This window comes from Helicoverpa zea, chromosome 2, assembly GCF_022581195.2.
Source record: "Helicoverpa zea isolate HzStark_Cry1AcR chromosome 2, ilHelZeax1.1, whole genome shotgun sequence".
NCBI classification, from domain to species: domain Eukaryota; kingdom Metazoa; phylum Arthropoda; class Insecta; order Lepidoptera; family Noctuidae; genus Helicoverpa; species Helicoverpa zea.
This window is the reverse complement of record NC_061453.1, coordinates 3,607,313-3,633,919: the sequence shown is the minus strand read 5'-3', so window position 1 is coordinate 3,633,919 and position 26,607 is coordinate 3,607,313. Positions and strand designations below refer to the sequence as shown.

At 36.4% G+C, this 26,607-nt stretch overlaps 1 protein-coding gene across 1 annotated transcript; it reads right to left on the bottom strand.

The window, feature by feature from the left end:
* Positions 1-22,454: 22,454 nt before the first annotated feature.
* Positions 22,455-26,335, bottom strand: LOC124642553 (UPF0764 protein C16orf89 homolog). Its single transcript, XM_047180985.1, has 6 exons — positions 26,064-26,335; positions 25,347-25,520; positions 24,521-24,703; positions 23,879-24,011; positions 23,263-23,423; positions 22,455-22,807 (listed from the first exon to the last, which is right to left on the bottom strand). Exons 1-6 carry the CDS (start codon positions 26,284-26,286, stop codon positions 22,536-22,538), a joined length of 1,146 nt encoding a protein of 381 aa, XP_047036941.1. The 5' UTR covers positions 26,287-26,335; the 3' UTR covers positions 22,455-22,535.
* Between the last annotated feature and the right edge of the window lie 272 nt (positions 26,336-26,607).

Below are 26,607 nucleotides of genomic sequence, written 5' to 3'. Positions count from 1 at the left end.
TTTTAAATGTGATGTATGACCTCGGAGTTAGTCTTGTTTCGGAAATCAAAGCTATGTCAATTTTCTCCATTTCCATGAAAAGCTCAAGTTCTTGTCGTCTAGTAGTTATCCCGTTGGCATTCCATGTGAGTATACGGAGGTTTATGCCCTCTGTGAGACCAGTCCTGTGATTAGTTGGACCATCCGGTCCATCATGCTGTCCATCATGGTTTTCATGATTTCTTGGAATCGATTGAACATTATGTCTAACATTTTAGTAATGTTTGGTCCATTGTCCGTCAAGTTGTCATTTATTTGTTTTTCTTGTAATGTGTACAATGATTGGTCGGTCAGGTTTTTGGATTCTTTTCTATGTCTTAGTGCGTCGGAATAGCTTCTCGGTTGAGCTGAGGGTTGGGGTTCTTCTGGGGTAGCTTTTGGCTGGTGGGTGTGAACGAAAGTTGCTTTGTTGGAGTCTGGTTTTACTTTAATTTTTAATATTCTCTCTTTATATTCTTTATATTTGTTGCATCCTCTGTAACTAGCTGGGTGACTACCTTGGCAATTTGCGCATACAGCGTCTGTTTCAGGAAGTTTTGTGCAAGTAGCTGTTGGGTGGTCATTTCCGCACTTGACACATCTGAAGGGACGAAAACATTGATTTTTGCTGTGCCCAAATCTTTGGCATCTCTTACATTGTATAACTTCTCTTTTCTTGTATGGTGCCTCAATTGTAACTTTAACCTGACCGATGTGTCTTATATTGAATATATCTTTGTTGTTAGGCCGCTGTTCTATATCCACAAAGTAAAGTGGGAGTTTTTGTTTTGTTGTGCGGTGTTGCACGTTCACGACTTGTCTCACTTCGTGCCCATTGTCCTGGAGTTCTGCTTTAATAAGTGATATATCTTCGGATGCATGTAAGCCTCGGATAACCACTCGGTACGCTCTCTCACTTTTTAATTTATATGTGTAGTGGTGTATTTCTTTCTCAATAAGGTAATCTCTTATTATTTTATAAGTCTCGATGTCGCTTGGGATAAGCTTGATGATATGCCCTGATCTAAGTGTAGTCATTTGATATTTATCTGGGTTTACTGCCTTATTTAGGATGTCTCTCAGCGGGATTATGTCGATTACTCCTGTGATAAAGATCGGCTCTGGTTTTGGGACATATTCTTTTTTGTTGTTTTCAGTTTCGTTATTTTCATCACTAAGAATATCAAATCTGTTTTGTGTAGGAACCAAAGGATTGATTCCTTTATTCGCTGACTGTTGCCCGGTAGGACTTTCCTGTCTCTTTCTCTTTGCAGGAGGTAAACGGTCTAGTTGCCATTGGTTGCTATTCTGTGCATTCTCTTTTAGTGGAGAGCATGTTTGATCGGCTTTCTTAGCTTGGTTGCCTGGTCTATCCTGCAGTGTACTCTGATGGTTTTCCTTACAGACAGGTGCTTCTGTCATATTATTACTGCTATTGCAACCGCTGAATGAAAAAGATCTTGGTCTCGTTTCAAATAATCCTTTATGAAAGATTTGTTGTGTTGTTGTTTTTTGTGTTTTATTTTCAGGTTTACTCATATTGTTCCCACGAGTTTGGACGAAATGGTTGTCGCTCACAGGGTGACGCCATTCCTGTGAGAAGGCTATATACAATGGTGTTCGCCAGGTTCACCAAGGTTGGCGCTAAAGACTGAGACCCTCAGCCATTCATCCTATTGGCGCGGTGCCCACCGTAGGATTGGGGTGAATTTTTATTGAGGCTTTCAACCTCTTGACACGGGCAGTTAAGTCAATGTCCCCGATTCTGTAGACAAGTCCACGGAGTAGCGGGTTGGAGGGATCATTTCCTATCACCTCCTGGGAAGATCATACGGGTTAGTTAACCGCCGCCCGAGACTCGGCGTTGACCTTTTACAGCTGGTTTGGTCGGCTCTCAGCCAACCCTCCTCCTTTCACATACGGGCTTGGGACCGTCAACGGCGGAGTTACCAATAACACATTAAACTTAATCCAATTTCAAGCAATCACTGAATAACATATTTTGTAATACTTTACAACCTATTTAATAATACTGTTCTTGACCGACAGAAAATATATAAATATTAAAAGTAGCGATGTCATTGTACATAATAATCTATATTCACATACATAACGTGCAATTATGTCTGTTATATGCAATTGGCTAACCACTTAACAATCGGTTTGCAAAGTATTCCAGCCGACTCTTGAACTATTTATTTGATGACTGCTTATATTTATTTTATGAAATCATGTCGTGTAGCTTTTATATTTATAAGAGAAAGAGTGAAAACACTGGTACACAGCTGCATCAGGTTAGACTGAAAGCCGACCCCAACATAATTGGGAAAAGGCTCGGAAGATGATGATGATGAGTTATAAGAAGGAAAAAGACAACATGACCGGAATATACAGTTATGACGTTTTGCATAATATTCTCCTTAAAATTATCCTATTTAACATAAACAATGACAAGGAAAACCTAGGCGTAAAATATTTTAATTCTCTAAGATCTAAGATTCCTAGACCATTTTCACCGTCAACCACTAATCAGATCACCAACGAAAAGTGGGCACACGAAACCGTTATGGCAGGTTCAAGTGCAATTGTAAGGCACAACACACACTGCTTCCGTTACACTAGTCTGATATAACTATGACATTTTGCCCAATGGGAGACCCAGTGGGCCGCATTGTTCGAAACTCGGCCACGCTCAGTAAGGATACCAAGTCACTTGACACATATTACTGCTAGGTACACACACTATTTGTCACACATTTTTATTAGTTCAGTGTGTTAATTGTTTTGTTAATTTGGGGACAGTTTTATGCCACTGTTAATGATGAGCAGTGTTAATGGCAGAGAGGAATTGCATAGGTTAGGGAGTTGCATGTCTTAGATTGTTTAATGGATAAGCTTATAAGCTTGCAATGTTATCCTAAGCTCTGAGAGGATCTGATTGACTCCAAAAATAAAAACAAGAGTCCTTGTTTGTAAATTGTATTTAGAAGGTAAGTAATTCGTAACTGAAGAGAATCAAACAGCACGTATTCAGTTTGATCTTTGCAGCTATAATTAATTTCTTTTCCCAAAATCAACGTAAGATCAAATGCTAGCAAAAAACCTTCGTCATCTTCGCTTAATTTATTCAAAGTGGCAACCCACGTTTATAATTTATGCAACAAGTATCCGTCAATTATGCATTCGTCTGAAAGAGTGACGACATCCAGTCACCGTCCATTGTCCTGTAAACCGGGTCCATTTGACACGATATGCTGAACCAGTCTTTTATTTCCAAAGTGGACCGAGTCACGTACAACGTACTCACCATTCATTATAAGTTCTAACGGCACCGGTTCACGTAAATCGGGTGACATTATTGTCCGCCATATTTTTAACTAGCCATTCTCCCACGGTTTTACTCGCGTCGTAACTACTGCCCGAACCGGGATCAAATATAGCCTATGTTACGTTGTCAAGAAGAGTGTAGCTTTCCAACAGTGAAAGAATCTTTCAAATCAGTTTAGTAGTTTCGGAGCCTTTGGGATACAAACAAACAGACAAAAAAAACTTGTTTCATTTTTATATATTTGTTTCATTAGTATAGATATGTAAAGCAAATTATGGGACCTTGGACTGTACATAAATATTCAGAGACGTTCCGAATTTCACAGAGGAAGGACAGTTGATTCTACGCGTGTTGCCAGACACCGTTAGCTAATCGAACATATTCGTATGGCATTTAATGAGTTGCGCATTCGCAGGCAGTTGGTTAATGATGAATTTTGAGGATATTAATATCCATTTATTGTGAATGGTAATGTGGGATTTGGAAGTGAAGGTGAGCATGTAGGAAGTTGAGACTTTTTATCTTATGCGAATATAGTGGCAATTCCAAAAAAATGTCCAACAGGGATTTTCAGCTACAGATAAGGCTCTATTGAAATAACTGTTTATAGTAATTATTTTAATTAATCGATTTTCTTAAAAAGACTTCATGTAATTTAAATGAAACTCGAAATCAGATTCTTGGGAAATGAACTTTCATTTACAGAAAAAAAGATTTGAACACTTCCTTTGCGTTATAGATTGACTATTTTTGGAAGTCTTGGATAGATATTAGTCAGATTTCATACTTTCCACCAGAGATAGCCAATAGGTACACAAAAACTGAGCAACTCGTGCACTTAAGAAGATCACTTCTGCACACTATATCTTATGTATCGACTAATTCATATGCCTAAGCAATATAAACCTTGAGCTTTTTCTTCCCATCTATTCCAACACCATTAAAATTCCAGTACCATCCTTTGCATTTCAATAAAATGGTTACAATAAGTCGAATGATCGTGCGCTCGTGGCTTCGACTCGGTTTGAATCAAAACGGCTATCAATCTTCTGTCAGCTTGGAATCTATCCAGAAGGCTGTTGGCAAATACTATCGCAAAACATTCCTAAGGACGTCGTAGGTGTAATTTCTACAGTAAACTGGTGATTGTGAGTCATTGTCGTGATTCAGCGCGTTTTAATTGAATGGTTGAGATTTAATGGGGATTTGACTTGGTTAATCTAATTGATGTGCACTTATTTAGTTTGTGAAACCAATTAGGTACTTAAATTTGTAGTTTCAATAAGCTTTTAAGAAACAAATTAGTTTTCTGCACTGTCTTAATCTATAAAGGTGATCTAAATATATAGTTTAGTGATGCAATGATAGGTTTCATAAAACTATTCAGAAACATAAAAGTAAATAATGTCAAAAAATCTGTATGTCACATAAATAACTACACTTTATATTCAATCTTACCACCTAAGCACAACCAACTTTACTCTGCAAAAAAAAAAACAGCAAAAACCGGAAACCCAGCACACAGCCTGCATACGATAATAAAAAGAAATTCGCGGACACATAACACACATCACTGCCAACGTTATGTCATCCATGATGAAACAAAAGCCTATCGCTAGCCACCAAGATAAATAAAAAACAGGATACGTCACATAATTTCACGTAAAATGTAAACTTTCGCAGACTGCAAACTTTTGGTCGGCTGATAGTTTGTTTGGGCTCATAAATCAGTATGAAGATGAATGGCAGTACGCACATTACCCGGGGATGTTGTATTGTTCGAAAGAGCTACCGCGGCCCTGGTACACAAAAAGCTTACGAAGGAACACGACTGTTTTTAGTCAGTAAGGGTCTGATACTCCCTCACCGCTGCTAACCCACAGCATTTGATGATTTTTGACGTCGTAAAAAAAAAAGTTCGCACATTACAAAGTGCTATTTAGCCGATAACAAACTGACTAAAAGCTTAGATCGGAATCCAGAATTTATTTTAAAAAAATGTTCAACTGTCAGCCGACTGTTTAGTCTGCAGTATGCAGCTGCTCTTAGTGCATCGAAGTTTGTTGATAAATCACTTTCTCGTCTCATGGATTTGAATAAAGAACTCGTGAATATTCTGAAGACGTTTCGTATCGCGCCCGATGATTCTCGCGCGAATGTGCAAAATGTCAGTCAACTCGAGCAGAGAAAGGTGCTAACGCTAACTTAGTTCCATCCGCTCACAGGTTCACGGAGACTGGATAAATAGTTTATTCCAATCATATCTCAGTATCATGGAGAACAAAAGACTAGCGGAGGTGCTATAACAGAGAATCTCAAAAAAATTTGCGCGCCAAAACACGGGTTTAGGAGGGACGCCTTCTTCGGACTCAACCATTTTTTGTAATACCAAAAATCGTTGACAGATATCTTAAAGGACCCAAACGCCTAGTTAGTTCACTCGTAACTGATCGTTTTGGTCATACCCACTTTACCTATTTGACCTAGAACCTGCATTACGGTATCTCCGCTCATCTTTCCTTACTTCGTGCTCAGTATGGTCTTCAAACTTTATGACCGCAAGCATTAATTTAACATTCATTTCGAGAACTATATAATTAAGTAGTATTATGATACTAGTATTCATCTTAGCTCTAACTTAGTTAATGACTCTGGTGTAATGATTAAGTTCTGCCTGATGACCTTATGTTAATTATGTATAGTCTATAGATGGTCCTTTGCAGTAAATTATAGGGAATCGTAAAGTAGATTTTATTGTTTTAAAAAGTAACCTGGAGTTCGATGTCAATAAAGTTAATAACTATAACTTTCTAGTTTTTAGATCTTTAGACTTTCGACCTCAGGGCTCCAAACTGGGGAGATTCATTTCTCACATTTACATTTCATTAATTTTAGAAGCAATGTGTTTTACATAAGTAAGTAGATAATTATAAAGCACCATTTGATTGCAGTCATTACTTTTTTCAATCATTTAGTGCTTTATACTTTTCATAACCGAAAGCTTAAATAATATCATAAAGTTAGAGATGAATTACTGTACCATAGTGAAGTGACGAAACTGGCATTTAGGAATTGTGATATGTATGTTGCGTAAATATCAAGATTTTTAGTGTTGCAGAAGTTCAAAGGTAGACACACTAATCGGCCGTCTGTCAGACTACAAGCATGTTAGACCACACGCTTTAAAAATACTTTATTTTAGTCGCCTGAGAGTGGACAGTGATAGGAAAACTCGTATTTGTTATATAAATATCCGCACGTGTTAGGAAACGTGTTAGTGTCAGCTAAAAACTCGTAATCACTAAGAGAATTATAAATTTAGATAGTACAGTCAGTCAGTAGACCTTAAATATTTGTGCAGCTTAGTTCAGCTAACTATAGGTACTGTTTAAGTAGTTCTGTGTGGTTACGTTACCTGTAGACAAACAGTAGGTAGATTGTTATCTGTATGTGATGGTTAATGAATCACAAAGTACAGCCTACTACGACTAATTCCAAGACTTCAACAAAGCTTCAAGTAACAGTTGCCAAAATGACGCACAGGTACTGACGGAAACGCACATATTCTTAAGAAACAAACGGCAAACAGAATCAATGAACTCGTCAAAAGCGGGACATTCAGTGATTTTCCTTTAAATTGAATAATCAGATGGTCGTTTTAAATTCCAACAAGCTGTTACCAGATAGGTTTGATTACGCAATGCGTTGGCCATTGTATTGGGAGCTACACTACAGATGAACATTAGTATGCGCCTGCGATCGTGTATGATAGTATCTCACCCACGGAAACTTGACGAAAGTATTGGCGACGAAAGTGTGTTTTTTTTTTTGTTATATGGTACGATACGTGGACGAGACGATTTTGTAGCTGATCGTCATTGTCTAAAAGCAGAAGATAATTACTATAAAAAAACATGTGCCTAGTCAAGATCATAGATAGATCTTTACACCGAATAAAATAATAATATATTAAAAGAGGAATACAGAAGGAATAAAATATGGAAAAAGCATTCACTAAAGGAAACGTTCAATGCAATGAACTTTTGTGGGACAATAGAGTGCATTTAACTGTCTGAATAACAACGCTAAAATAAGGCTTCGTACGTTTGTTTCGACCAGAAATAGATGCAGACTGCACATAAATAAACACTAAGGAAGGCTTTGATCTAAGATAAAGACGTAACTGGAGGTATAAGACCTACATGCACAAACCGCCTTTATCGTGACAAGTCTGTTCTCTATGTCTTATAATTATTGTTTCCGCATGTCATGATGCGTTTGTAATGCTCAAATTATAAAAATAAAAATGGCAACTGCTTACAAATGTTCGCATAAACAGTGATAAAAACGTGTGATTTTTACGTTTATTGCTTTATCCGATGAGTTGCGGAATTATGTACTACAATTAGGGGTTAGTTCCGTATTTTTTTGGTAGTTTAATAAAAATATCTGATGCATTATTGTAATGCTTTTGAATAAAAATTGTGACATTCTTAAGACTTTTTTAGCAAATCTACTTGAATGACATAAGCTATGTACAGAAAAAAAATAAGAAGAGAAACTTAGTTGAGACAGCACGCCAATTATTTAAAATGTTTCGGTGTCTTATGTATTTGTCCTGGCATTTCATATCTACAAGTTATCTTGAAACATTAAAAGTAGAATATGATGTTTTTCAATATTATTTATAACAAAAAATAAGTTTTTTATTTTCTTTCTGGGTAGAAAAGTGATAAGTTCAAATAGGTCGTAAAAAAAACGTCGTATCTTCTAAACTGCAGTCATTCGCAAAATTGTAAAGGTCGCCGACCGTTTGACTGAACTCGAACGTGAGCCGCGTCCTCGTAATTCAACATTTCTTTACATAATACATGCAATGTTGGACCATGTATGTACATATGGACATTACCTCAAAATATTGGCACCAACACTTGTACCAAAGCGTATTTTGTTGGCACACACTGGTGCAGACTCTTGAAAACCGATACGGGACGCCCAACTCCCAATACTGGTGTCAGCGTTTGGGCCAATACTAGTTTGGCCCAAAAACTTGGCCAAGCCAACTTGCAAAGACATAAAGATTAGCCAACGATACGTATGCAGGTATAATGTACCGTGTTTACTGTTCACGGCTTGCGGTTTGAACACCAAAATAATGGCCATAGATAAAGGTGATAGACAGTCGTTAAATAAGTCATTCAGCATGCGAAGTTTGTAAAGTGATTGATTTTATAACAGTATTTTCTTTGAGAAAGACTGCTGTACTTGGGTTTTTCTCTAAAATGGAAACAAAACACGTAACAAAATGTTTAAAAATACAAACATTTTAAATAACTCCAAACGTAATCTGTGGTCAAACTTGATTAATTGTGATGGAATTTAAAGTTAGAGATGTCTTCTCAATTAATTACGAACATTAATATTATTTAATTTAACAAATCGACATTCAAATCAATTGAAAAACAAGCTTTAAATCATTTTCCAATCGAAACGGCGTCATTTTGAGAGCAGTTCTTGAAATACCGAGCAATTCACACTTGCCTCAAGCGAAGTTGGCCTCATTACATAAATGAACCTTGACTTATATTAAATAGGTGTGCTTATAATCAATCTAATGAAGCTTAACATTCCGCAACCATGAGCAATACTAAATTCCATGCCATTTTTGTCTTAAATACCTTAATAAGAAAGTTAGAGCAAAATCTGAGCTAGTTCTTTCTGACGTAGGTATCCGTACTCTGTGCTAATAACCTTTTTGGCTAAAAAAAAAGAATCTACATATTTTCAAAATAAGAACGAGTTGCCATAACAACGGTTACGGTGTCTTCGACTGGGTTACGTCGTTCACATTCGTCATCCTGAGGCACAACAATATGAGACAATGATTGTGTGTCAATTTCACGCCCTCGAAGGCATTTTGTTCTTTGCCTGCGCGGTTGGGACAAAGCATTCGGGTGCTTCTTCGAATACGATGTTTGGCGAGAAAGCTTTGCAGACGGCATGCTAAAAAGGCTTTTACGCAACGCGTGCCTGGGCCGGGTTGCGTCACTTGAGGGGGGAGCAGCGCAGATTAATGTCACCAGACAGACTCGACACGTTGTTTTGAGGTGCATCACATGTCATTATGTTTTGGTGAATGCTTGTTTTATGATTTGTTTGCAGGTGTAAAAATAACGTGGACTTCTACGTAAAAAAATCCTGAATATTTGGAAAGGCAATCGTAAGTAGAAAGAAAATGCTGATAAGGGATTTCGATACAGCAGGGAGCAATTCTTTGGCTCCTTTAATTTCGAAAAACTTTTAAATCAAACACTACCTATTTGTTTAAAAAAATATGCTTTTCTCTTCTTTTATCATATTTTCTTCTTACGTTTACTCTTTGGCAATAATTTTCAAGTTGGCAACAGCAAGATGATTCTGTTTCGTGGTATTTAGGTTCGGCATGACATTTGTAATGGAGTTTCTGTTGTAATTAGTTGTCTTCCGCAGTTAACAAACAATTTGCTCATCTGTCATAAACACTCAACGATCGACTGATCTTTCTAACACACGAAATGTCAGATGTAAAAGTTTTAATTTGTATTCAGTAAAGATGAGATTTTATAATATGTAGGAGTCACTTATTCTCAAAGCTTCGCTACTACTATTTCATTAATATAATACACTAGCTTCTGCCAGTGGTTTCACCCGCATCCCGTAGGAACCTCTGCACGAGCCCGGATAAAAAGTAGCCTATAGCCTTCCTCGATAAATGGGCTATCTAACACCGAAAGAATTGTTCAAATCGGACCAGTAGTTCCTGAGATTAGCGCGTTCAAACAAGCAAACAAATAAACAAACTCTTCAGCTTTATAATATTAGTATAGATACATATTTAGGTACCCATATACACAGAAACTTGAACATATTCTGTCTAAAGGTATAATTTTCTGACATAACTTCTAGTACATGACTGTGTGACTACTGGATCTACATTGAATAAAAGCATATTTTCAACACAAACATAATAAGTATTATGCAAAATCCAGACATAGGTATTCGAAATACCAAAATTAACAAAACTCAAACTAGTTCTAAGTTCAAAAATAATCCTAACAACTGAACGCAAGACCAAAGCAAACTTTAAAATTAGAATCAAGTGATCAAATAGCCCCAATCTACGTTCAAGACAAGAATTATCTTGACTTCTGTACACGGACTCAAGCCTATATGACTCACACATGTCATAACATCAATTAGCACTATCATATTACCATAGCACAAACATGACTGTAATCCGCAACTAAGATTCTTGTTCCATTTCGTGACAGTCGCTGGTCAGGCTTCCTGATGACGTCATCAAGGCCGACGGCATTGCACAGATTAATTTTACAGTATGCCATAGAGCGCATACCGATGGATGCTAGACTAAACGTGTAGGGACTATGGACTTTATGATAGACATTCTTGAGTGTGTATCGATAGGAGGTCAAGTCGCTATTTCGATATTGACTCTATGGTTATTTTCGAGCTGTTACAGTGTTTGAATTTAGAACGTGGGATGTTCTTTTTATTTTAAGGATCCTTTGTAGTGTACTGTAGTCCTTTGTAGTTCTGAAGTATTTTTTACGATAGGTTACAATTTGAATATACTTTTTGCATTTTCAAATTCCCCAAAATAATAACAAGTGACTCTTTAAAAATAACTAGAATTAACTGAGTCAGACAGTACTTAGTCAGGTTCTTGTTATTTTGAAAACAAATTAACACTGAAGGTTAGGTCAGGAGACTTTTATTTTTATTCACGAAGAATTGCGGATATCCTTGTTACAACATCTTTTTGAAACACAATTGTTTTCAAAAGTCTTTACATTATTTACTACTGCATAAAAAGTGTTAATCGCAATACATAGTAGCAATACTTATGTTGCATATTGCATAAGTCAAAATCTCGCAAATTGGAGACCTCTGGTGCTGAATGCAAGCTGAGATGTCTCCTTATCTCTGGACGACCAGTTATTTTTGAGGAATTACTTTAGTAGCCTTGTGTAGGAGGTTTCTTGAATTCTCGTATACACTAACGATACTTGTAACAATGACGGCTGCGGAGTAGCCTTCGGAGACGGTAGCTTTACGTGTCCTCCCAGGAACGAGGGTGGAACACAGCCAACTCCAAGACTCCGGGCTTCCATGAGAAAGGTTCTAAAGCCCAAACAGTATTCTTTTAATTTAATTGAAATGTGATAATATCGTATGCCCTTGCACACGTGTGCTGCTAGCGTGTGGGTGTTCGCGGCATTGTTCAACAACAATGGCGGCGTCTGCGCAATCTCGCGGATAATGCGAATGTAACGAGTAATGTATGCAGGAGTTGCATCCGATACTCAAGGATTCTGTTAGTCATCGAAACCCATCGTTTTGGTAGGAGTATAAGCTTCCACTCTCGGCTTCGCCCGCGTAGAGGTCGAATATATCGCGTTTCCATGAGAATTCTTCAAAAGTCCGTTATAAAAACTATCCTATGTTCGTTCTAAATGTAAACTCTATCTCTGTACCAAATTTTATTAAAATCAGTTCAGTGGTTTAGACGTGAAAGCGTAACAGACAGACATACAGAGTTACTTTCGCATTTATAATGTTGGTAGGGATTACGTCATTTTATTTAAACAATTGAATGAATATGCAAATTATTATGAGTTCTAATAAAATGAAGATTGAAATCAAAAGTTAAAAGGTTAAATGTTTTGTAATTAATTTCGTTCTCTAATTGAGATTATTGTTTATTGCTGTCAATTGATAGAGTTGGCATTTAAAAAGAATTGATAGACGATCATTTTAATAATGTAGGGAACTGAAAAGAATAGAATTGGGTTAACTTACGGTTTCGTCACCAACTTTTCACCAATTTCTATCATTTACGCTGTTCACAGATATACTTAAAAAACTGTGTTAGTTCTCCTTGCCTGTCTGGTTATCAGAATAGAGAAATCAGGACATTAAAGCATTTCAGTCTACGTCTATATTTAATTCTTCTGGGATAATTTCTGAGTAACTCTCTAAAATCATTAGAATGTATAGCCGTCTCTTTCATAAATCTTTTCAGGAAGTATAGAAAGCTAATACTCGTTTTGATTCTAAAGTCGTTTAAAAAGATAAAAGGAATTCAGAAGATAATCGCCACATAAATTACTTGTGAAGGTGAGGTTTTCTGCATTATACTTGCCAGGTTTAGGTATTTATTATAGTCAGATAAAAAGGAAATGATCCAGGCAGTGTACCAACTATCGAAGCTTTACAAGCCCTTCCAAGTTGTTATTCATCAGGGACGTGCAAGTACTTATATATCTTCAATGTAATCTTCTCACTCCTCTTCAAAATCTTGTACATATTCAATGTCTTCTAAAATTATTAAAAAAACTATTCACGTAACATGTCAGAAGAAACAACCAACCTTGAGAGACGATTTGCATCGACTTTTTTCACATACAAGTTAAGTTATTAATTTGCAAAATTCACCGGAAAAATGAACACACAAGACTACCACTACTGAAAATCAATATATTTTACAGTTATTTGAATAAAATACGGTTAGTAAATAACTCGAAGTATTGTCTAGACATCGCAAAGAAATCTGTGTCACGCCGATGTCAACGCTCCTGCGCACGTAGTGAATATTGAATAGCGAGGCACATGCGTGCACTCACTGTGGTTGCCATGGATTTTATGTAATGAAGACTTAGGCATTAAACATACTTGATTGATGATAAAGTGTGGTAAACGCTATGGTTACCGTAGATGAGAGCTTGCGTGTGTATGGAAATTGCGTTCGTTTAGTTCGTTTGTTTATTTGCCTGAATGCGTACAGGAATCTCAGGAAGTACTGGTCCGATATGAAAAATAGTTTAGTGTTAAATAGCCCATTCACCAAGGACAGCTTATGCTTCTTTTTATCTGAGAAGTTCTCAAAAGGCGTGGGCAAAAGCTCTATAGAAAGCTAGATTTTTTATACAAAAATCAATCATCATTGAATCCATTGAATCCAATTATTACCATCATAAACTTAATTTTAAAGGTCTGGTATTTAATTGAAAAATAATGGTCACCCTAACACAAGCTTTGCATTGATATTCCTCTAAATAGTGAAGGTACAAGATTTACGATAATAGACGATGTATACCGATAAGAGATTATAATTTTCATAATGAGCCGCACGTACGTTTTACGTGATGGGCACATTAAAAAACTTAAATTATTAGTGTTACTTTTTGTTATATCTTGGCTGATAAAAAGGTGAAGGAAAACATCTTGAGGAAACCTGGACTATAAAGTCTGAAATCAACAACCCGCACTGAGCAAGCGTGGTGATTAATGCTCAATCCTTCTCCCTGTAAGAGGAGGCCGCAGCCCAGCAGTGGTACAATAAAAAAGACTGTAACAGTTACTTTTTGTGCGTACCATACGATATTGTTCAAGAATCTATACAAAAACATATACCCATACCTATCTAGACACACGGCAGTGTGTCCGCCAAGTTCGAGCAAAAAAACCGACACACCGGCCGTGGGTTATATTACACGAACCATTTCGGGCCAAATTCGACCCCCCTATAACTCAAAATCTATTTTATTTACACATTTTCATTCATATTTCATTGACGACCTCGATGGCGCAATGGTCACCATGCCGGACTGCCAAACCTGAGGTCCCGGGTTCGATTCCCGGTACGGTCGACATGTGTGTGATAAGCATGTTTGTTGGCCGTGGTCTGGGTGTTACAATATGTATTTATCAATATGTATATATGTAGCTATATGTAGTTTATCAGTTGTGTTAGCACCCATAACACAAGTTAATTAATAACTTACCATGGGGCTAACCGACCGTGTGTGAAAATGTGTCCAGACATTATTGTCCAGACATTATTTCAAATTTCTAGTATCTGTTGAGACCCCCTCACTTATCTAAAATACAAAATTTCATTAATATACCTATTGTAGGTCTTGAGATATTGACGTCAGAAAATCGCTATTTTTACTATACACTCACTGACTGATTCACTGATTCACTGACTCACTCATCAAAAACCTAGACCACTTCCAATGGTCGTATTGACTTGAAATTTGGCATGGAGGTAGGTCTTTATGTCAAGGTAAAGGGAAAAATCTGAAAATGGCCAAGTGTGAGTCGGTTTCAAAATAATGAAGGTGTAAAATACCCAGTGTAAATTTATACCCCTAAGGAACTAAAACGAACTAAATTTATCTATATTTATATAATATATCTTCGAATGGTCGTACCGATCTGAAATTCGTTACAAAGGTTTGTATTTAGTCAAAGTAAAAATCTGAAAACGGCCAAGTGTGAGTCACTTTCGAAAATAACGAATGTGTAACTTTGATCCACGAACATAATATATGATAACATGTCATGTCAGTCAGTTGGTAAATCTAGTCCATTTAGTTAATCTAGTTCATTTCTTTGTAAGAAGCATAGTGCATATTCAAAAATCTGAAAGATAGTATAAATGAGATATTTCCTTAACTAACTTAATCATAAGAAAAAAATAAAATAAACAACCTTACAAAAATAAATGAAATCCCACCCAAAACAAAAATGTGAAAGGCTGCCAAGTTCGATAATATGGAAATCATTCGCTATAAAAGAAGTGAGATCTGAATAAGTACCAAGTTCCATACACATACCTCAGTTAAAATAGTTACTTTTTAATAATGTTACTTGGCAAGTTTTAATAGAAAATGAAATACTTGATTCATTGCGTTTAGTAGGTTTATAAGAAGGTGTGTGAAAACTTGCCAAGTAACATCATTAAAAGTAACTATTTTTAACTGAGGTATGTGTATGGCCCCCGAGGACACGGTGGACCACACAGTCCAGGTGTGCCCCGCATGGGAGGGGCACCGCCGGGTCCTCGTTGAGGCTTTGGGCGGCGGCGACCTCTCGCGTCCGGCCCTGGTTCAGGCCATGGTCCGGGGCGAGAGGGAATGGGATGCCGTCGCCTCCTTCTGCGAAGCGGTCATGCTCGAGAAGGAGGAGGCGGAACGCCAGAGAGTTCGCACCTCTCATCCCGGCCGCCGCGCTGGACCAGGTAGACACCATGGGCGCCGGGTGTCGCGAGATGACTCCCGGCCACCGTAGGCGTGGGTCTGTGGGCGGTGAGTTCGGGTGGCTCATCGTCCCTCTGTCTTTCTAGACGACAGACCCGTGTCGACGGCGCGCGTTGTTCCACGCGCTCCTCAAAGAGATGTCAGCAACCCCAGCGGGGCCCAGCAGGGCCAAGGCCTGCCGGGGCTGCGGGTTGTTCGAAAGAGATACCGCGGCCCTGGTACATAAAAGGCCTATGACGGAACACGACGATTTTAGTCAGTAAGAGTCTGACACTCCCTCACCGCTGCTAACCCACAGCGGGAGGGGTCATTTGATGATTTTACGTCGATAAAAAAAAAAAAAAAAAAAGGTATGTGTATGGAACTTGGTACTTATTCAGATCTCACTTCTTTTATAGGCGAAGGATTTCCATATTATCGAACTTGGCAGCCTTTCACATTTTTGTTTTGGGTGGGATTTTAATATACATAAATATGTTTAAGTTTTATATCTCTCAATTCTCTTAACACGCTTTTTTAACACCCTTTTTTATTTGAAAACAGAGAGCTTAACTTGAGAACTGTTTATTTATAATTTCTCTTTGCCACTTTTTTCTTTCTATGCTTAAAAGTACTCACGACTGAAATTGGTAAAATGTTGACAGATGATAGCTTTTCCTAATATGGTAATTAATAAACGAGTATCTATGTATGATGAACTTTGAATCTTTAATTGAACTTTAATATAACCTTCAAAAACTAGATCAATGATCAAAACAAATCTACATGACATTCATCTCGTATTTTTATGAATAAGTTTTAATCGAATTTAAATTAAAATCGTAAAACAAAAGTGCCGTTAATTTAAAATTCAGATTAGAATGATGACACAGATCTATCACATTCACACTTAATTAAATTCAGTGACATTTGCAACAGAACTGAATTATTAACATGTTAATAATTAGCTCGTTATGAAATGGCTAGGCGAGACGGGTCGATAGTTCTGCAAGGTTAAATTGAACTTAGTAGCAGTAAATCATGGATCAAACACCAGACAAGGGCTACTGAGGTCCGTTTTCTATCATATCAGTTTCTTCCCGTAACTGGGTAAAATATAATACTACTCGGATAGTATAACTTCCAAAAAGTGAATTAAATTTTCAATTCAGTTAAATAGTTTCGGAGCCGAACAAACAAACATAAATATTTCTTCTATTTACTATCTTAGTATACATCTAAAATGATTAAGAAACAAATAAACTGGACTAGAGTCTATGTTTTTCTCTACAAACTGTTGGTTACGGTCCCTAGGAAGTAAATCCCTATCTACGACTTATATCTTGAATGAACTACTTACAAACACCGAATATAAATGAAAATTGTCCCTCCCTCATCCCTCTTATGATAAAGCAAGTAAGCAAACAGTTCCTTGCAATTGAAAAGATTAATTAAGTAACATTATGTGAGCTTTATGTCATTAATGACTTCTACGACTAATTAAAAACGGAATAATTGCTCATTACAAGAGAAATAGTCACGACCTGACTTGAGTTATCCTGATTGATCGGAAATCATTATTTTAATGAGCATGTAGTGATAATTTCCTATCGATTAGATGTAAAACTATCCTTATTAGTCAAAGCTATTGAATAACAGACAGTTGCTTAAGGAAATCATTTAGTTTTTATAGTAATCAGTGATTAAAAACGGGTGACAAGACAAGAGCGGAACTTATCCGCATATATATTTTTAAAATTAAGTCCGTATGATTATTTTTTCAGAATTGGTCAGCACTTAGTATTTTACAGAGTATTCTGTTTATGTTTTCTTATATGAAATAAAACCACTGAAACCCATTTTCACAAACAAGATGGAACTTCAATAAGTAAGAAGCTAAAAAGTCAAAGAGGGACATTTAACTAGTGGACTTATGTTCATAAAGCGATTGATGCCCAAAGCAAACTTGAGAAAAAAATACTAAGACTTTCAGGAGAATTCCAGCTTCATATAACACAGTGGTCGTTTAACCCAGGTATCGATTACATAAATGACCGTCGGTGAAACTGACCTTGAATATTTAGATTTGAACCTCTGTTCTTATAAAAAAGCCAATCAAAATTGCTTAAGGAAGAACTTCCTGTCATAGAAAGAACTTTGATAGGTTTGATAGGTACCTAATCCAAATACTTAGACGACATTCCGAGAGGCAACCTTCTATTTCGATAATGACATTTGCCTCGCCAATAAAACATTGAATAAACAAATGAACACAGCTTATTAACGCACTATATTTAAATGATAATTACCAATCAATTTTGTAAGGTCTTACCATGAAATGTTCTGTGACATTGGTTACATAAGGTGACAAACATGCGACATTATATTCATAAAGTCAACCTAACTTACGGATGCTCAAAACCTTACTCTTATTTTGAGACAATATGGACACAATTGAAAACATGATATAGGTAATTCCTAAAAAAACTGGTTATGTATTAGTAGATGAAATGTTCTATATACTTAGGTATAGAACAACGCATGTAAAATTCGGCCAAGTATCTTTCTCTTAGCAAAAATTGTCAAAACATAACCGTATCCATTTAGATAGGAGCGGAATCCAAAGGGTCTGGTCGTTGAAATAGTTTTTCCAGGTCATAGCTAAAACCGCTGAAAGTGCATAAAAATACCTAAAAATACCAGTAAAACATCACAAAAGCTTATTTTTTTCATTCCCAATTTGAATACACATTCTATGTTTAGCAGGGTGACCTTAGCATGCATTCTCGGCGACAAAGCTAAATGCCAGCGGTTTCCCATAGTGCATGTGTACCGTTACGCTCCGATGCTGTAATTGGTAAACGCATCTTCACTTCCTTATTTGTTATTCTGCTAAGTTTACGGATATGAAGCTGTAGTTTTGTTTACTTTTGTGAATAATTCTGCAGTTTATTTTAATGTGTTAATTCACGTAAAACTATATTTGGTAAAGTGACATAATTTGGGAGGTAGACGACCTCGATGGCGCAATGGTCATCATGCCGGACTGCCGAATCTGAGGTCCCAGGTTCGATTCCCGGTTCGGTCGACATTTGTTAGATGAGCATGCTTGTTGGCCGTGGTCTGGGTGTTACAATATGTATTTATAAATATGTATATGTGTAGCTATATGTAGTTTATCAGTTGTGTTAGCACCCATAACACAAATTAAATGATAACTTAGCATGGGACTAACCGACCGTGTGTGAAAAGGTATCCCGACATTATTTATATATTTATTTATTTATTCCACGGCCACATTGTTTAAAAGATCAAATCCTTCTTATTGAACCCGGGGACTAGAAATAGAACAGGAGTATTTTGGGGATAAGAAACCTTCATTTAAATACTTTAGACTGAGGGCACAAAGTTTTTTTTTACCTTATGTTTCAAAACAGTATTTGTTTCTTTCAGCAGGCTCTAACGGGATCCATCAATTATAGTAACATCTTTAAGACATGCATGGAGCACGATGCACGCCGGCTACGCGAGCCTAATCCTTATAAAATGGTTGAGACGTTGAGACACACATTGCTCTCACTGGCAGTAGGCACGCGCTTTACATACTCGGCATTTAAGATTATCTATTTAAACTACAGAACTGATATTGTATGTATAAATACATACAAACTGTAATACCATACCTACTATTAAAAAAAAGAGTAACCATGGAGTTTTTACCCGTTCTTCTCCTAACGATATCTCATAGGAAGCTAATTTTAGAATGGGAAACTGCAATCAAACTTATTTATATTTATGACGTTCATAAGTGCTTGTAAAGGCCTAAATAAAATAAATGATTTGACTTTGACTTTGATATATCAACTGAGAGTTAAAATGCTTAAGCCTACATATTTTATGTGCGCATTGCCGGCAAAGTTGCAAAGGGAATCTGGCATTGAATATAAAAACCACGAACGATACATAAATATTATCGCTGTGCCTTTCTTACCCAACAATAGACCATAACTGTCGGCCATCATAGTACCGAGTACTAGCAGGTATGCCTAAATAGGCCTATTTCATTCATTTGAGCATTCAGACCGCAAATACGTCAAGTAAATACGTTAGTAATGATTATTAATGACTGATATTCAATGCCACACTTCCTGAGTTCGATCGTTTAAGCTTTTGATCCAGGAATGCGTTTTCCTTTCTCGGAAAATTATAGTATAGAAGTTATGATGTGATCGTGACAAACGAACAGATAGTGTATTTATAATATAAGCTGGATAGTCAGCATTTTAATTAAAATAGTGAATTCGTTGTTAAGCTAAGGCATACGTAAATACATCGAGAAATATTTAAAAATCCAGTTTTCAATTCTTATAGGTCGAATTACATTGTGTTTAAAATCTTAATTATAGATTACTACTGCATAAACTAAATATTACACACCTACTTAACTAAAATAGGACTACCTACGTTGGTTTATTTGAGCTCCTAACCTATGACATTTAAGAATCTCTTGAATTAACTCATGGTAAAATATTCGTACCTTATAGCATCCGTTTCCTATTACAAAATCAGTTTGCCTAAGAGATTAGGTACATACGATACATCGCGCATCTTATCTTAGAGCATATAATCAATTTTCATTCCAATTATTTCGTAGACGTGTCACGTAACTCGCCTTTTATTCCTCTAAACAATTATTGTAACAAAAAAAAATACTTCTTTGTCCCTTACCGAAATTGATACTATAGGGTCATTTAGAGTATTAAAATGCTAGTGGGTAATAAGTACCGTTAGAAGTCAATGTATACCGTCCCCTGGGATCATGGCCCGAATTTCAATTCGACACCTAATTATGTCAGCCATGTATGGACGTATTCTGTTATGATAATTTATGATACGATTCACATACGATATCATTTTGGGATATGAAATTCTTGTTAGCTGTCAGCAGGAATATTTATTGTAATCACGTGCGATGATTGCAAAATTGGCGTAGTTTTAAAGTGAATACTTATTCCCAACGTCAACTTCGGCAGCTCAACTTTGCTACTTAAATATTTAACAATATTGTGAGATATATTTGTATTGAAAGATTTTAGATAGGTGTAAAAACAACTCCTAGCGGCATCTAGCAGCATTATGTAATCAAAGTCCTTTTTAATTTGCCTTATCCTGAATATGCCGGAGGGCGGAGCTAAGTCTAAATGGCTAAATTCATTGTGTATTACTACAATAAGCCGTCTGAAGGTGGGAGTAGCTTGTTAAACCGCCCAATCCCTCGCCCAATAGGGATAACTGTTACTTTGCTGTGAAACTTTAAGATTAACTATAAGATTTTTTTCCCTATTTATTTTTTGAAGAATTCACTAACCCAACATTGAATATTTCCCACGTGATTTAAAACGTGACTATGCAAAGTTGAATTCACAGAATAGGTCTTAACAAATGAAAAAAAAAAATCAATTTGAATATTTTTTAACCAAAAAAGCGAGTGAATTGAACGGTGTGAGCTGTTCACACATACTAATAGAATCGTGATTAAGTTTCTGATCACTCTATTATTAACCTTATCGAATTTAGATCAACAATGCATTTGCTATGTACATTTTAACGAGTGATTAAATATAAAATGGATGATCTGGTTTTAAAGTCTCACCCATGAATGGGAATCTTTCCAATGAAGCTTTAAGTAAACCATTGAATAGATACTGTTACAGCCTTTTTATCGTCCCACTGCTGGGCACAGGCCTCCTCTCACATGGAGAAGGATTGAGCATTAATCACCACGCTTGCTCAATGCGGGTTGGTGATTTCAGACTATAGTCCAGGTTTCCTCAAGATGTTTTCCTTCACCTTATTATCAGCCATTGGTGTCTAAGATTACTTAGAAAGTACTTACAAACTTAGAAAAGTTGCATTGGTACTTGCCTGACCTGGAATCGAACCCACACCCACATACTCGAGAGGTTGGTTCTTTTAACCACTAGGCCACCACGAACTATTGAATAGATACTTGTAACTAACCGGAAGATAAAATTTGGCGGTATAATACCTCTAATTATACTTCCGTTGTTCTCATAGTTACTTTGAATGGCCCAATGAAATTGAAGTACATTTGCATAATACTCAATTACCTACAGCATCTCACTAAAGGATTTTTCGCTCGATTTTTCTACGCGCTTCAAAAAGCCTGTCGCGTGGTTTCAGGTGATAACGCGGAAAATTCAAATTGTTATAGCTATATCATGCGTAATGACAATAGGTATATAGTTCATTTATTTTGCAAGTTGGCTTTGTTGGTTTCATTGGTCGTAAATCTATTTAGAAGCTGTTTTTTTTTTCAATACATAATGAGAGATCTTTGAAACGGGTATCGTCATTTATGCCCATTGCCACAGAACTTTATTTCCTGTATATTAGGTAAGCAGAATTAGATATAATGATCTTTTTAAAATCCAACACATTTTACCTTCTGAACAGAAATAGACATAAAACCGCCACACTGACCTACACTCGGTCACATTAATGAACTAGTTCTCCTATTCAAATTAATAAATAGATCTCATTATACCACTTCCTGCAGCCGGAAGAGCGAGTGTTCATGGTAGTCAACGTGTGGGTGACATTGGCTCTCGGAGCACATACCTAGGTACTTGCAGACCTGTGAATTGGAGGTCGACTGCACTTGTCACTTTCGAGAAGGGACCTTAAGTAGCGAGGAAGTCGATGACTGTTATGAGAGCAACAAACAAGTTTGAAAACTTCATCAGAATAAAATATTATTGCCAGCGGTTTTTAATCAGTTGCCAGTATCTTAGTGTCAAGTTCCTAGTTTCCAAATCACAGTTTCAATGTTTCGAATTTTTATTTGCCACTGACTCGGTAAGAAGAAGCAAAATCATGACAGGGTTAATAAGTGTGGTCATATAGATAGGACAAAAGCAACTTATAAAGGTTTAGAAAATAGTACCTAGACCTGAATAAACATTCTCTACGACATGATTGAGACTGAAATGACAAGACAAATATTTGTTAAGCGTTTATAAACTGAAAAAAAATGAATTTAGCCGGCTATATCCTGAGATCACAATGAAAGTACTTCGTTTCATTCAAAAGTATGTTTCTAAAATATATCTGACGGCTTGACTGAGTGACGCGGCAGCCACTGCGGTAAGATGCGGGTTGCATTGTCCATTCATGACAGGATTACTATTTGCAATAGTCCACTCCTCCTTTTCATCTTCTTTAACATCAGTTGATTGGAAAGAATCTTCTCCAATCTTCTCCGAGTAACATCCTACTGCCGTTTGGAATTGCATGAGGCTTTTTAACCATCTGTTGTGGAAAAATTGAACGTGCCCAAACAGGCCGCAGAGGGCTACTGAAATAAATAAGATTAAAGGAGCAGTTAGATCTTTGCTTAATTAAATCAGTAATTCGACAAATGTTGGATCTAGAATTTTGTCTAAGCGGCTTTCCTTTCTACTTAACTGTTTCGCAGAAAATAAACTCAAAAAACTTTGAACTTGATATTTAAAAAAGATTATTAGCAGATGTCATTTTGTCGATTAAACCCCACAATAATAGCTATATAGTGTAGGTATTTGTTATAAGTTTAGTCTCATTTGGTAAGAAAAATAGGTGTGTATTCTATACACCTATCTGTATTTTCACCGATTCACCACCACCGAATGTTTCACCGATTCTGGACGAACTTTTATTTCCAAGCATCTACGAGGCTCACGACCTGACGGCACTTTGATTTTTACAGAAAAAAACTACATCAGTAAGTCCCAAGCAAAACTACAGAATAACTGAACTAAATAATACACTTACTCTGTTCAAGCATGAGATCTGGCACTAGAAAGCTGTTAGATGCAATGTACTGAGCTTCATTGAAAGACCTCATACAGAATTTATCCATTATTTGCTTGTCCTCTTCTTCGGAAAATACCGTACACCTTCGGGAAAAACGAGCGGCCGCCATAAACAAAATTCTGAAAAGGACTCGCTGGGTAAATATGACAGCACTCACATTAGTTGGTTGTAAACAGATTGATAGTTTTGACAGTAGAATTAATTAAATTTAACCGAACACCAAAAGGCTTCGGACGAATTGAGAACCCCTTCCCTTTTTGGGAAAACGGTTAAAAATGACGCGCGACGGCGCTCGCCAGCACTATCGTAAGCACCAAACTGTTATTTGTGAATAATAATCGACTACAGATAATTTTTAAAAGACGTACATACGTAGGTAATGTTTTGAGTAGAAACCTAATGGTCTTACTACAAAAACTTTAAACCCTGTTTTACAGTTGTCTAATAAAATTTTGGCTGCAAAATGAACCATATGTCAACGTCATAATTTGACATTTTTTTAGACAAGGCATAAACTGAAGCAGAAATTGGCTTTTCAAAATTCATTTTTAAGATAATTTACAAGGTGACAAACCTATGTGACAAACCATAGCCGAAGTCGCTGCCTTTCGTCAAAGTGACTTTGCACCGGGGGTGGGTTAAGCAACTCGGCATAATTCTTCTTGAACGATGTGCAGGAACGCGAGCTATGTTTTCTAAGCAACCATCTGAAGCAACACATGTTATCATCATCATCAGCCTTCTTCCTGTCCCATTGCTGGGCACATGCCTCTTCTCCTTTAGAGAAGGGATGAACATTATTCACCACGCTTGCTGGTGGATTGACGATTTCAGACTTTAAATTCCACATATTTTCCTTTACATGCATTCTTTAATTACTTTTGTGGTGTCCATGTTTTATAAGAATCGAACCCGCCCACTTGTACTCAAGAGGATGGTGTTTTAACCACTAGGCCATTGATACATTTTTTGTAAGAAAGTGGTTATACATTTCAATTTTATGCAATTCCTAAAGAAGCAGGAACCAAATACTTTTTATATGATAGAAATTCCTCCTATTATTAACTTTTTGAATAATAGGAATTCCTCCTATTATAAAACAAGTGTTAGGTCCATTGTCCAAAGCCACTCCCAGTCAATAACGATGATAACGTTTAGTGCCTATCTTTTTTTGTAAAAAGTTTTCTTTAGAAAACAGGCGAATAATATAGTTTACCTGATTCCATTGGGGTAGGCGTATATTTTTCAAAGTCATTGATATTAGCGACATAAGTATCCCATTTGCCGTATATTTTCTCCAACTGCTCGGCAGTGTAGATCTTCGTTTGTTTCAACAGTTCTATATTGAACGGTACTGAAGGTACAGACCACGTGGTCTTGTTCCAAAACATCTCAGTTACTGAAAAATGTAAGGGAATGATGACGTGTTCATAAAAATAGGTAGCCACATAAATAACTTTTATTGTTTATTGAAAACGTTAGGGTGATAAAGGTGTAGCAATGCTATAACAAAATACCTAGTTGCCTACTTAATGTACCTAACATTGTTGACGTTAAACGTGTTTAGGCGTAACTTATTTTTTCCAAGAATTCTTATTTCCGTAGTATAGGCAGGCGGCTGTACATAGGTCAGGTAAAATCTTATAACAGTTTTGGCACATTAAAACTATCCTGGAAACTGAACCCAGTTATCCACAGTAAGTTAAATTTTTACCCACTATCTGTTAAAACTACAGGTAGACGATAGGTAAGAAAAGCAGGCTGGATTATACAGTACCTATTATTAACTAAACAATATGGACCGATACAAAAACAAATACAAATACAATAGGCGGATAATCAATAAATCCCTGATTTGTACTAGTAATATAAAGCTGAAGAGCTTGTTTGTATTATTCAATATGCTAATCACAGAACCCATTGATTCAATAATTCTACAACAACCATTTATCGAGCAAGGCAATTAAAAATAACCGGGTGGACAAAGAAGTACACAAAAGACTCGAGTGATATCGCGGGAAAGAAATACTGTATTTTCTTACTTTTTATATCCTGAGCGTGCTGAGGATATTTCGTTTTGTCTTTTTTCAATTTTTTGACCATGAAATGAAAATACTCAGACAGTACTTCTGTCTTTATTAGCAGCTGTTCTAAACGAAAGCGATACTTTGCTGGTATATGGGCCCGTTTCTTCAATAAAATATCTTTTAAGTTCACTGAAAAATACACACACACACATAAATAACATAGTTTTAGTCAAAATTAACGCTTAGAATAAATATATTTTAAGTAGGTAGTATCAACTTAAAACTTAAGTTGTATCATCAATTTATTTTTTATATGACTACTTGACAATATTGTGTATGTAAACAAAGAACCTCGGTGCTCAAGTAAATCATATTTCTTCCCAAGACAGATTGATTTTATAAGCTACGTAAAAACTTGATTGGTTTCATTTCAAGACAGATAGCGTTTACGTATAAAATGCACTTACATACCTACTAAATTACGATTTTCGTTAAATCAATTCTGCTATAAAAGACTGTTTCAGTAGGTATACATAACTGTAATACGGGGGGCTTAATTCCATCAGGTTGATAAACTAGGCTAATGATGAAGTATTTTTTTTTTGTTTCAGTTTATCAGACGCAATCGCGTTAAATAGCTAGATCGTAAAATTAGGACTCGATTAGTTAGCTTTAAATATTAGAAATCAAAAGAAAATACTAAAACAGTGTAGTAGATACTGCCTGGCTTACCGTCCATTAGAAACAACCCAAACTCCAAATTCAAGTCCACATAAAGTTTATGTTGTAAACAAAACTCAATCGCTTTTTCCAACCCCGACAAATATGTCTCTAAATCCTCCAGCTTAGGTAAATTCGCTATTATTTCTCTTCGTTTATCTGTGGAATTAACTTTTGACGAAGAAACAATTGTTGTTAAAACTACAAATATAATCACAGTAGATACACGGATCATGGTAATTGATTTTGATTCTTATAACGGATTGATCATTTCGCGAAGACGTGCGACGTTCAAACTCAAATGAGAACTGGCCGTATTTTCTCCAGTACTATTGTTTTTATCTGTTGATAAGGATGAGAGAAAATGGACCACATTTTTCCTCGAACTGATCCCACACAATTTACTTGCTTACAAAGCCCACGTATTTTCAATTTTTCTTTATCACGACAACCTCTGCTTGTCTGCGTGTTAAAATTGGAAAGCTCTTAATTTTCATATGCCTAAAAATTAAGAGCCTTTCAATTTTAACAGAAAAGTAATACCTACCTAAAGTTT